We start from the raw sequence: 13,776 nt of genomic DNA, 5'->3' as shown, positions 1-13,776 counted from the left end.
AAACGTGGAGGGAAATCCAAAGTCATACTTAAAGCCACAGAACGTATGGACACACCACAAAGACCTGGGCAGAGATCACAGACTGATGTGAAAGGGTTTAATGTGAAGGACACTTGCTAACAAAGACAGAAGCACTGGTTCTTAGAGTGAGACGCCACAGGTGATCATCCGAGACAGAACTGGGTCCTGCACCGAATGACGGACCTCAGGGTTAAAGAAGAGAAAAGAAGGACGTCCGTGTTGAGGACAGCATCACATTCAAGCCGTGCCACTTCAGTTGGGCCCATGAGCAGCAGCTTTGTGCCGCCTCCGTATCACTCCTGCACGCAAAGCAAACAGCGAGAGGCAATAAAGCAGTTAATGATTGGCGTCAGTCTCTGGCTAGGACAAACGCACAACCACACACACTGACTGATTCAGAGGAACTTTGACCCCGTTCTTCAGCATCATACTTTGTGTCTGTGAATGGGAAACACTGCTGCGTGTCTGAAGGCAGGACGACTGAACATATTCTCAACCCTAAGTTGTAATTTATTTTTCCATTATGTGCCAGTGTTTTGAAATTCACACGCTTTTTAAGATAACATTTGGGAAAGACACATCAAATGGTCACCATGGTTACGGTATGATGGTGGATGCAACCCTTTATGTAGCGTAACCTTTATAGTGGCAATGATAACATGGTGATGGTTACATTCTTTGCAGATATTATAGCAGCAGAAAAAAAACTCATCTTGAGTTAGTCTCACTTTCAGGAGTTCTTTTGGCATTTTAGGAACTAGCTAACAAATGTCTTGCTTTATGTCCGTATGCTACATAGATAACATGTGATATGTTTTAATGGGGGGGTAGCCATGAATTACATTGGATGTCTATTATCATTATATGAGACTTCTAAGTTTTACATCTCAAACAGTGAAATAGTGCAGCTGTTTATCTCCACATGTCTCCCTTTCCCCACCGCATCCCCTCTGCCCTGTAAAGCGAGCCTCATTCCTCTCCATCCTTCACCCTCATCTCCTCTTCCCTGGGGTGCGTTTGATGGACTGATGTTATTATCTGCACCTCCTTCCTGCTTTCTTCAAAGCAGGGAGACGACTGCATCTACAGGGCTTCAGCGTGCTTAAGAGATCCCCTTTGGGGACGGGTCCCCACTCTCAGTCTGAGCACAGCTCAGGAGGAAAGGAGAATTTGACAGACAAATTAATAGTGGAAACAGCCATTAAAGCTCTTTTAACTGTGCATTCAGTATGCATTGGAGAAGCGTGCGAACATTGCGTGAAGTAAATTCAGTTCCTGGTTGAATGCGGCTCATGATGGGAAGTTCAGTAAATGTCACTAAAGCCTTAAAGAGGAAGGCGTTTGTTTAGGTAAATTATACCACAATGGGATGGTTATACACCAGGCTGAATATTTCAGTCAGTTACAAAGATCCCCATACAGTACAAACATAATGTCAAACTGAAAACGGGAGATAATTTATTCCACACATTTGGCCGTGTGACAAAAAACAACCTCAATACATGTTTAATCATCATTTTAGAGTGTAAATAAAAATACATCTTTCCAGGACTGAACTTCCAACACACCCGTGAGGAAGGTGGATCGGCTGGGACTGAACAGCTCACTGTGCGACTGGCTGTTGGGCTTCCTAACAGGCAGCACAGGTTGGCAGCAACACATCCAGCTCCATCACACTGAGCACGGGGTCCCCCAGGGATGTGTGCTGAGCCCCCTCCTCTTCACCCTGCTGGCCCGTGACTGCACACCGACACACAGATCCAACCTCTTCACGGACTTTGTGGACAAAAACAACTGTGGTGGGCCTCTTCAGTAACGGTGATGAGACAAACTACAGGAGTGAGGACACGACGATCTCTCCCTGAACGTTGAGAAGACGCAGGAGACTCTTGTGGACTTCAGAGGAGCACACGTCCAGCTCGATCCTCTCACCATCAATGGTACTGCTGTGGCGAGGGTGACCATGGATTTCCATTTGGGATTAATAAAGTATTCTGAGTCTGAATCTAAAGTTCCTGGGTGTGCACGTTACTGAGGCACCAACAAGAAGATCGTTGGTGCCTCTCTCCCCTCCCTCTATCACATCTACACTTCCCGCCTCCAACACAAAGCCCTCTGCATTACAGGTGATCCCACCCACCCACCAGTCACACAGCCCCTTCAGGTGGCTTTTGAAGAACTGTTTTGTGCCTTACATTACGACGTTCTGTTTATCGTTTTCTTGAATCGTCTACTTTTCTGTTTCTTAGTTGTAAATGCTCGTTGTTGCACCGAGGGCAGAGAGTAAAGGAATTCCAATCCTCTGTGTATCTAGTACATGCTGGAGAATGGACAATAAAGGAATCTTTGACTGAAGTGAACAGACTGTGTTCAAACAGCGGAGATATTTAAGTCACGGTGTGTGCGCAGGTGTGTGTGTTTCTCTCAGCCGCTGGAGGCAGGCAGAACTATCAGACATTTCATCTCCCATTAGTCACACACATTCACTCCATTAGTCTCCAACAGGCAGCAGTGCTACTTCAAATTAGAGGACATATTCATGTTAATAAAGATTTGGCACACATTTCCCTAAAACATGTTCAATACACATTTTCACTTTACATCAACACATTCCAATACCGACTGAAGTATTTTCTATCAATACAGATTATACATATCCAGTAGCTTTCATGGATAACGTTGCTTTTAGTGGTTTATAGCTCTAAGAGGGCAAACTTTATCAAGTGGCATCAGGAAGTGGCGTATCAGTCTCAACACTGAGAAAGCCATAAATGTGTGTAGTCAGAATTCTAGAAAATAAAATGTGTTAATTTCATTTATTTTAAAGCCCTATCCAGAGCCGCAGAACATGTTTTAAAACAGTGTTTACAGTTAAATCATATTCATGCCTTTATTTCATTACATCTGACCTGAAAACGACCTGAACACACTGTTCTGGTGTGGCGTGCAACAGTGGATCCTGTAACGCAGTCCACAACGCGGTAGTTCTTTCTGAGCCACTTCCTGCAGAAGCAAACTGTTTTTCTGCAGGATAGCAAACAGGGTTCATTTGTTCTGTCCAGTCAAGCAGAGCATTGATTAAAAACTCGCCAAGTCATTCTCATGCTCCATGCCTGGAAAAAACACCAGAGCCTCTCCACTGGAATTCCACACGCCCACTTTAGTGTGTAAGTGTGTTCTGTGTCCAACTCCCACACGGTGACCTTGTTGATGAACGGATCCAAACTGAGCCCTTAACTGGACGACTGATATAATAAAAAATAATATTAATAATTCCCCAATGATGCCGGTTACATTTTCAAAATATGCCATCATTTCTGCACTATACAGCTTTACATCAAGAATAATTGACAATGAACGTTACACCGACTGTCTGAGATGAACTTTACTAATATGTTCGTGACAGCAGCACCACGGACAGACATGCAGTCATGCAACTATGAAGTCTGAGGGCTGTCATGGATTTGCAAATAACAGAATCCAATAAAACAAGGACCAAAAGAACGATTCCCAGGAAACGCATCAGCACCGTCGGCTACCGAGGACAGAGTTTTCACATCCTGCATCATCTTTAACCTGGTTCTCAAACTCAAACCATCTTTACCAAATGCATTTTTTCTCCACAGAGCTTTAGAACTAAAAGCATCTCATTCTACTGGCATTTGTATCAGACTCGGCGGACTCTGCTGAGGTGCTGATTTACTGGTGGAACTATTCCGCTTTAATTATCTTGAACCTCTTATCTGCTTCAAGCCTAAAAAGGGCCAATATGCATTTTTAATGATCTGTCAAGTATTAATTATTTAACGTTCAGTGGATGGCCAGCAGTAAATGGGCTGAGCTGCCATTTCCACTTCACAATAAGGGCTTGATTAGATACCCAATCAGATGCGAGAATGGATAAAGTCATCACCTCCTCTTTGGATAAGTATCACGAGACTTTAGGCCATTTGACATGAGAATCATTTTAATTTATGGCAGGCCTAGGAGAGTCCGAAGCCCACGACCTCTTGGAGTCAATCCTCAATCAAACCTTTTACAAACACATTTTAGTGAGACTTAACACCAAAGGATTTTATTATTTGGTTTGTTGTCACAAGTTAAAATTCAAACATCTCCTTAGAAAACAAAGAACACAATGACCAAGTTGTTTTTTGCTTTAAAAAAGTTTTCATATAGTTTCATATCATCGATATGTCTAGTATCTAATTCAGCACAAACATCCGCCAAGCAGCTCATTCCCCTCCTAATTAGATTTACACCGTTCACATTGTGAGCTTATCAAAAAAGTTATAAATTGTTCTTGGTATCCTTATACATCAACTGTGAAAAGTAAAAGTGATTCAGAGCTGATGGGTATTTTTAACTGATTTTTGAATCCGTAAATGGAGTTATCAATGTTAAAATTGCATATTTTCTTCCTGACCTCATTCTTGAAACTCTCTGGAAACTTCTCATCAAAGGCGATGAGAGATGTTTGGACACATTTCTGACAGTTTCAGACTTCTTTACAACCCCCCCCCCCCCCTGCTATTAGCTGGCTGGCTGACAGGAGACATCCAGGGTGATGCGCGTATCGTGCATCGCAGTCTGTCTAACTTCGATTTGCAGAAAATGTGAAGCCAAAATCAAAGTGTAGCTGAACTTTAAAACACAGCAGCGATGCTCACTAATGAGAGAAACAGGCATGAAGGTTTTCAGCTCTTAAATTTCAATGGCAGTGAATTGCGGGACAAACAGAGTTCTCTCTCCTGAATGAAGGAGTGTTTGAAAGCAGCAGGTTTTGACTCACCAAGACTCTGTTCTCCGTCTTGTCTCCTTTGATCTCCAGCTTGACTCTCTTCCTAAGCGACAGCTTTGTCTTCCTTCCCACTGCATCCCTCACACTCTCTGCACAAAGAAGAGCGAGGAGACAAATAAACAGAGGACTTTTGTTTGGAAAATACCTGACAGAGAAGAAGTGGTTTGTCGCGCATAAAAAAAAAAAAGCCTCCATTAGTAAAAAATCTGATCACAGCGCCCAGATCAGTGCATTTCTGACAGCCGTGGAAAAACAATGCTTTATGCACACGGAGCAAACTGGGGATAATAACATAATATGACGTCAGTCATGTGATAATGGTTTGATTATTAATAGTTGCTCTTGCATAAACTTTAAGAATAATCAGTGTGAAAAATATGATGCTCATCGTCCTACCATCCGGACGTACCCCAACAAGCAAGCATGGCCATTATTATTATAGAATTATTATACGTCATCCTATGTTGGACTTATACAGAAGATTCAGCAATGAAAAATCATCTTCAGGTTAATATGAATATGTGTTGTTGACATCGACCACCTAAACCCAGTAGAGGCGCCACTGCCAGGGACCCGACTTAGAGAGCAGAACTGGGTCAGCTCCTCTCTCCCAGCCACACACACACACACACACACACACACACACATCCTGATGCAGGCTGAGCATGTGCGTCTGAGACGGAGAGGATTCTGTGGTGGCGTACAAATATCATCACATCAAACGAATAGTTTAAGAAATATGCTAAGTGGCTCTTCTGTCGGGACTAAGATGTGCAGTGTGTCCTCCTGCACCGTCTCCAAAACGAGCCTTGGACTTAATTCTGCGCACAACAGAACTTCGCATGTTTTAATTGAGCCCGAGCCGCTCTCAGTCTTGGACATTAAAAACATGTTCATTGTTCTTTTTTTTTTGATTCTCTGCTCATCCATTAAAAGTGTGACAGGGGCAGATGCTTGGATGGTCCTCTGTTAGAGCGAGTGTTCTGGGTCGCAGTAACATGTCAGCAGGGAAGAGCATGAAATCTGGGACCTATGGTGACGGTGCTCATGAAAACTATTCATAGGGCCATAAAATCACTATTTTTTGAGCCTTACCCAGGTTTGTGTGCTAATATGTCACAGACCGAACCAAGTGGGAGAACAAACATTTGGGCGGTTTAAGATAACAGAAATAACGAGAGACGTTATGAGCTGGGATGTGACTAATGAACATGAGTAATCAGAGGTGAATAGAAACCAGACAGATTCATTCATGCTTCAAGAAACAGACTGAGAAGCTGCAAAAAAAAACAAAAAAAAAAACAAGACTTTGTGTTTATTTCTCTAAATGTCAGACAACATCTTCTGGTTTAGTTTCTCTGAGGTCAGCTGCCAGCTGGATGAAAACAGGGATCCTGTATGACGCTGAATCCTCCACACAAAGTGAATGTCTCCAACAACAGCTTGTTATAAACTCACCCAGACGCCACATGACCACAGGATCACGGCAAACCAGTTCCTTGTGTTAAACACGCATAGCTGGATAACGTGGCGGTTCCTGGTGGAGCTTTTTGCTGACTCCAAAGTAGAATTTTCAGTTTGTTATCATGTTGGTTGAATTTTCCAGAAAGAAATTTATTTGCTATTAAGTTGAACTGCCTGGATGGTCTGAATGTTAAAAAAACAAACAAGCACAACAAGCGGTATCTGCCACACTGATTGGCTTATAGTTAAAAATCACATTGCGTCCAATGAAGCTGAAAATAACAAATGTGAAATGTGTATAAAAAGGTGAAGACTGAAAGACCCGGCAAAAACAGGCCTTAATAGGTCAGGTGTGAGCATTTGTCTATGTAAACACTGTAAAAAGACAATTAGGAATATTCCACAGACTACAGAAGGGAATTAGATGATTTTAACCACCGAAAACCTCTTGAATTAAAATATCTAAGACATTATTCTGCATGCATTTAAACATTAAAGGGATGTGACATACTATTATATTGAGGGAGCTCCACGAGGGCACATAAATAAAGTGAGAGACTGGCTTGACTGAAATGTTCTTTTGGCTAATTGGATGAATGCGTCCCAAACCCAAAGTGCGCCTGAGCATTTCCTACATCATGGTGTGCACTTTGACACCTTTAGGATTCAAACGGAGCCCTGCAGGCTGGTGCATGAGCCAAAAAAAGACGGAGAAAGAGCTGATCGTACCCAACATCTCACCGAGGTGTCAAAAACTGAGCTACTCTGCTAAACAAAGAGACGCCGAGCGGCAGCCAAACAACCTGCAGGGATTCTGCAGCGCGTCTCCAACTGGAGCAAATAACAGCTGAGAGACGCGGCGGGGCAGAGGCGACCAGCTGGGCTCAAGCTCCAGGTCAGAGAAGGGTTCCATTCTGTGAAGAGGGACAGACGGTCTCTTCTTCCAAATATGGACCACACGATGTGAACACGAGCCTCGATCAGCAGCAGAAGCGCCGCAGCTTCAGGCTCAGTGAACTACATTCCAACAGCGCGTTTCTGGCGCGTCATTGTGACTCTGCGCCATGAAATGCGCTTCAGTGAACCCGATCAGAACGCTGTCCATGCCGGACCTGCTGCCGCAGCCGATGAATGGACGCGTGTGAGCGAGGGACGCGAACCCACCAGGGTCTGCTCTTACCATAAAGCTCTTTGGGGACCTCTGACACCTCTTCGCTCATTTTGCTGGAGATTAAAAAAAAAAAAATCCCAAAAGAAGTTCCGTCAACACTATTCAACAAGTCTTTAAATTCGTGCGTAATCAAGGCGCTGAGCACGGAGAGGTGTCAGCTGGTGCAGCCGCTCCGCTCCGCTCCTCCTCCCGGTTACGCGCTCCTCTCCCCGCGCACGCTGGCCAGGCTGGGTAATCCACGCTCGTCTGCGCGCATCTCTTTAAATCCGGTTCAGGAAAGCGCAGCAGAATAAAAGGCGAGATCTTAAAATCATGCTGAAACGCGCAGCAGAATCTGCGCTCGGAGAAGGAGGAGAAGACCGCCGCTCCGGTGCATCCTCTCCGGCCGTGCGTGCACCTACCGGAAAGCTGTCGGTAATCCCGCACGAGCCGAGAGGGAACCGCGGCTCCTCCCCCCTCGGTGATGCGCTGCCGGAGCGATGTGGCGTGTCGGCCAGATATTAATGAGCGGGCTGCGCCTCCGTTCCCAAACCGGGAGGCAGCGACCTCTAGCGGTCCTTGAGGCGACACGACGGGGGCCGGGGGGGGGGGGGGGGGGGCATATATTTACAGCCCCACTGATGAAAAGGAAACGAGTAGCGACAAGGATGGATGCATCTAAACACGCCACACATTATCCCCGCAGAGCCGTCTAATATGGTAAAATAACACTTTGTTGTTGTTGTTTTATTACGAAATTCCGCTGTAATGATGACAGTGGGGCATTAGAAACTAAAACTAAATGGCATTAATTAATGGTCAGTAATATTCAGAAATAAGAAACTTGATGTGTAGCTCTTGCTCGAAATTAAAGTTTCTTTGTAAATGACTGTATTTAACGCACAGCAAATACAGACACAATTCATAATTTACATTTTTGTTATTCTTTTGGATTAAAAGTGAAAAGAAAAACGTTTACGTTACAGAGTTAGATGGCGACACCTTGTGGTGGTTCTTTTATTTAATTATGTACAATTTATATGTCACTTTTGGAACATAACGAATTTCTTTGGCCTATTTTGGTTATAGTTCACTTGTCACATTTACTTTTATGCCATACCCTAATCACTGAAAGTAATTCTTCCTCTATACACCTGATGTACAGTAATAGTCTGATCTATGTATAAATACTCGAACAACACAGAACACATCTGTTCAATATTCTTTTTACATTTAATTATTATCCAGAAAAAACTACATATTTGTTGTAGTAAATTAGGTCATTTCTGCGGCGCATTACTTCAACATTTCAGACATCAGATACAAATAAAAATACAAACTAGTTATTTCAAAGTGGACAGAAAGAGGTATTTATTATTCTATAGAGTTAAACTAAAGTACAGTTTGGGTGTTGCTGCCCAATCTCTCTGAGTCTGCTCTGTAGCTTCTCTGCCGTGGCGCAGAGCCCCGTGACCCTCAGCATTTCTGGCAGATTTTTCAGCTCCTTCTTTGGAGCCTGGTTCAGCCAAGATCCAATTTGATCCAGAAAAAGGCCTCTCTGTAAAGAGAGAGCTTTGCCCCTGACGCGCCGGCCCGCTCTGGATTTATGAATATACCTGTAAATCAAAGGCAGTCGTTTTATAGTGAAGAAGGAGGAAGATGGATTTACGCAAACAAATGGAATCAAACGCTCACCTGGTGACGAATCTCCTCATTTTTGGAATACGCACTTCGCGCCCATGAAAGAGCCCAAAGAGGAATGCCCTGTATGTTCCACCTGAGGAATGAAGTCGCGTCGTGTGAGTTAGAAGTCCAGACCAGTTATCAAAGAGCGCGTCAAAGACACAACTTACGCACCTCCGTTTACAACGTCGTCGCAGGTGCCACACACCGTGTTGTGGGAAATGGAGCAGTTGAGGAGCGCGATCTCTCCGGCGGCGCATTCCTTGTGTTTAACGCAAGGATCCAGCGCTGAAGACGAGCTCGAGAAGGAACCCTCAGCGCATCTTTCACAAACGGTATTCATTTGCGCCGTGCCTACGGAACACAACCGATTCGGTGTCATTGGAGTCACGATCGCGCTGTTTCCGCACAACTGCTGGTATATGAGACACAAAGTTTGACTTTGTGTTTTCCTAACTCTGTTTCTTTATCTACAGATTTGCAAAGACGGGTTCAAAGGGCCCATCGAATATATGGATCAGTTACAATTATTCAATAATCAGGAAGTGAACATTTCTAAATGAATAAAAAGCTTTTAAGCAGTTTGATATCAGGATATAATAGCGAATACAATCGATGACACATCTTCATTACAACAAATACCTGCGGTTTTGACTCCGTATCCGGGCGCACACGCTGCGTGTCTGACGCAGAAATGGCCGATCCAGTAGTGTCCCTCTTTGCATCGACATTCCCTGTTGCCTGTCGCTGAGCACTCGCTCTCTACCTCCTGGTTGTCAGAGCAGAAGTTGCTGCAGTACAGACACCTGGGCAGGTAGTTCCATAAAGCGGTGAAGTGGTCTTCACTGCATGGCGCACACTTGGTGTCCGTCGTGGCGGAGCAGTGCGCGGCCATGTACGTGCCAGGTGGGCATTTGGTACAGGTGAGGGTTTCCCCAGTCAAATGATCTCGGTGCTCATATGTGGGCAAGGATTCCAGCACTGAAGCGCCGGAGAGGAGGATCAGAGCCGGGAAGAAAATCTGAGGAAAGAGCTCATTATTATTTAATGTCTTTTATTGAATAAGACATTCATTTGATCTTGACGCACGTGAGTGCATTGATACGGTTTTGGGATGAGAGTGCGGATTAAAGATAATCTCAAAACCTCACTTGATTCATTCTTCACAGTTTCATATAAGTGAACTGGAAAGTTAATGCAATGGCACTTTAGCTTATTTTGATTCTCTCAGCCTGCACACGGTATGTGTAGCCTTTTATTTCTAAGACAAATTGCCACTCCTCACAAAAACAAACACAATGAATTGTGTTATTTGATTTAACCTGACATTTGCAACTCATTCTCTGTCCCCCCGAGATGTAATACTTTTTATTTTAGCCTTGCAGCCTGCATTGTAGCATGAAGAGATTACTTTCTAACGTCTCTGTTACAAACAGATGCCACTGGCATCAGTTGTAAACCACAACACTGACTTGAGTGATGAAATTGTGCTCAATTTTCCATTTCCATCAATTAAGCAATATATTTCAGGTAAATAAAATACACACACACACACACACATTTGGTGATAACCCATACATCACATCTGTCTCTGCCTAAACGTTAAGCTGCTGTCTTACACCTGGTGACTATTGCTGTGTGAAATACTCACCATGACTGCTGAGGTCTGTGTCGGAGCCGCTGTTGAAGGGGGTTCAACTTCGTATTTATAGTTCTCAGAAGGAAGTGTTTGTGTGAGGTGTGTGTATTTTGTGGCTAATGACTTGTAAGACTTCCACATTTACAATTTTTATACAATGCATGAAAGTTGAGACCCAATGTAGTGACCTTTAACATATTTCCACGCCACAATATCAGCTTCTCGTTTCCTGGAACTGATTCACTGATTCAACAGACAATTCTAAACTTTTCAAAGGGCTTGAAACAGCTGAAACCCCAAAATGTGTCAATGTGCGAGTAGATCAGCTTTTTCCACCGAGCGCTCATGTGACCTTGAGTACGACGTACAGTACCGCAGTGAGCTGGCCAAGCAAATTTGTTTTTCGGCTGAGTCAAACGTGCCTTTGATCTTCTGTGTTATTTCCACAGGATAAGATAACCCGCCGCCAGGAAAAGGTGTGTTCACAGTGACTGATATTTAGCAGTGTGAATTCTTGTAATCATTCTTTAACTATAGTGCATTCTCTAATGATTGATAACCAACTCCAACCAAATTGTGAATAGGTCATCGTGACTTTTGACTATTTTTCTTGACGTTGTGAAGATGATAGTGATTCAAACTCCATTCTCTGTACCTGGACCAGAACGTAATTTCCCCCTTATTGACCCTCTCACACAGCAGTCCACCGACCACCACCTTATGGACGGCTAAGGATCCTGTAATGTTTGCCATGCCGTGCTGGCAAATGTAATAAATGAAAACAAATGAAAAATATGTTCCAGTCGTTTTCATTTAAATCCTATTAACTCAGAAATATCAACAACAGCATGTGCTGCGTTCAAATAAATCACTTGCTGAAACGTTGAGGAGACCAATCCGTGTGGTTTGCCTGGGTCCGCAGATGGCTCACAAGCCACGGCCGCTATTTATTCACAGATTTGGAACCAATGTGGAATTATTTTTACAGAATTATGTCACTGTGAATGTCATTCATTCATTCAATCTCTTCTTATTGGGACGAAGCCAGATAACCTGTACAGACACAGGGAGGACATACAGACGCCACATAGAAAAGCCCCAGAGGAATTTGAACCCAGGACCTGCTGTGAGCCAACAGAGCACCGTCATACTGGTGAATATCACCACGATATCATTCCAGATTGTTCTGTGGTAGTAAATGTCCATATTATATTAGCGTGGAACAATATGATATCTGCCCTGCGATGAACTGGCGGCTTGTCCAGGGTGTCCCCCGCCTCTCGCCCATTGACTGCTGGGATTGGCTCCAGCTTGGCCCGCGACCCGATAGCGGAATAAGCGGTTAGAAAATGAAATGAAAAACAATATGATATCACTTGGTAGTACAATTTGTTTATTCTCAAAGGTTAATATGAGTTAATGCTCTTAAATGTTTTAAGGTTCCTCAAACTGTGAGCTGACTTCACTCATCTAATCCTAACCCGAACTCTTCTTCCAAAGCCGGTCTTTATTTCTGCAGCTGCGTGCTCACAATGATCACCGAGAGACAGATGATTACATCCGCACCTATTCCGTTAGACTATGAATTAATATCCAATGGGCCAATCTACGCTTTTTTAAATTGTGCGTATTTTTTTTCTCATTTCAATTAGATAATTACTGTTTGGAGAAAGGCCATGATCTGTTTAATCTATTCCCACTGAAATGCTGCAGCAGCAGAATCATTTACAAACGCTTAACAGATTACTAAAGCTCCAGGTAACATTCTGTCTCTAACACTGTCTCATTTACATTTTTTCTTCCTATGTGTGTATATACAACCCTACCCTTATATGTAAAAAATAAAATATAAAAGAGAGAGAGAGAAACCAGTACCAGTAACAATGCAGTGTGGGAGCTGGAGCTGGTTCCAACGGCACTTTTTAAAGGTCAGAGTACTTTCCTCTTTATTTTATTGGACAGCATGCTCAAATGATGACTGGTTTAGAGATTTAATAGAGATTGTATATGGTCAGTAACTGGTAGTCAGGTTATAAACAAGAAGACAGATCTGAATTGCTCTTTTCTGTTTTACAGTGGATTATTCATGAGGAAACAATGCATTGTTACAAGACCATTTTAATCAGATAATTTGAAATTAGTGTTCACATAGTTGCACAAATTTATAGAATACCAGTCAGGCTTAAATACAATAAAGATCATACATTTAATAATATAAAAGTGATAAAACAAAAAATAAAACAAATATCACTTCATGAATTTGCAGCATTTTAAATCCAGTATTTCTTAAAAGGTACAAAAAAACCCCAAGCCTTTACATATACAGAAAGTAAATGATGACTTTTTAAATAGAAAACACATTGCACTCCTTTGTACATTCATAAAGCTGACAGTCAAAATAAATCAGATGAGCTTTACTTGCCAGCAGACCATTACAAACCAACAAGCAAAGGGAAACTGTAGAAAATATATGCATTTCATTATGAAACCAAATCCTTCCTCTCAGTCTACGAGAAAGCAATAATAATAATAACAAAACAACACTCGCCAGTCTATATTCCATAAAATAGTGTGCTATTTACATCTTAAATAGTTTGTAATTTTTCACAGACACTTGTCAAAAAGTTAAATTCTTTGTGTTCCTGTTTCAGTTTGACCAGAGAAGAGAGATGTTTGGTTCATTCCTTTTAGGTTTATCAGATCAGACGCTGCAGATCGACGGGACATTTATTAACATCTCTTGTAACATCATATAATCGAAATGTCTTTATTTTTTGTTGAGAGTTTGGAGGCAAATAATAAATTACCTTACCATATCATTTATATTGCAGTTAGACAAAAAAACAAATGCCTAAGTCCTATCTGGATTGCTCACTATCATCTGGTTATATCTTAAAGCCCAGGCGTTATCATGCTTCCCACGTCTATAACTCTTTCACGCACATTTACCACCCTGCTCACCAAGAGCTTGTCTTTTCATTTGTGTGTGTGCCCATTGTGAGGGAATGCATCAATTTA

The 13,776-nt window shown here is 42.7% G+C and overlaps 2 protein-coding genes across 2 annotated transcripts in view; both read right to left on the bottom strand.

Moving 5' to 3' along the window:
• Positions 1-7,506, bottom strand: part of LOC137911622 (F-actin-uncapping protein LRRC16A-like) — a 41,050-nt gene extending 33,544 nt beyond the window's left edge. The window contains exons 1-2 of the mRNA XM_068756008.1: positions 7,467-7,506; positions 4,814-4,911 (exon numbers count right to left, since the gene is read on the bottom strand). Coding sequence (XP_068612109.1) covers positions 4,814-4,911; positions 7,467-7,506 — 138 coding nt within the window. The remainder of the gene's footprint in view (positions 1-4,813; positions 4,912-7,466) is intronic.
• A 1,317-nt stretch (positions 7,507-8,823) lies between these two features.
• LOC137915369 (tumor necrosis factor receptor superfamily member 6B-like) lies at positions 8,824-11,511 on the bottom strand. Its single transcript, XM_068758709.1, has 5 exons — positions 11,446-11,511; positions 9,762-10,140; positions 9,294-9,473; positions 9,132-9,213; positions 8,824-9,052 (listed from the first exon to the last, which is right to left on the bottom strand). Exons 1-5 carry the CDS (start codon positions 11,509-11,511, stop codon positions 8,824-8,826), a joined length of 936 nt encoding a protein of 311 aa, XP_068614810.1.
• Between the last annotated feature and the right edge of the window lie 2,265 nt (positions 11,512-13,776).

The sequence above is a fragment of the Brachionichthys hirsutus genome, chromosome 3 (assembly GCF_040956055.1).
Source record: "Brachionichthys hirsutus isolate HB-005 chromosome 3, CSIRO-AGI_Bhir_v1, whole genome shotgun sequence".
NCBI lineage: Eukaryota > Metazoa > Chordata > Actinopteri > Lophiiformes > Brachionichthyidae > Brachionichthys > Brachionichthys hirsutus.
Note: the sequence above shows the minus strand (reverse complement) of the source record. Positions and strands in the feature narration are given on the sequence as shown.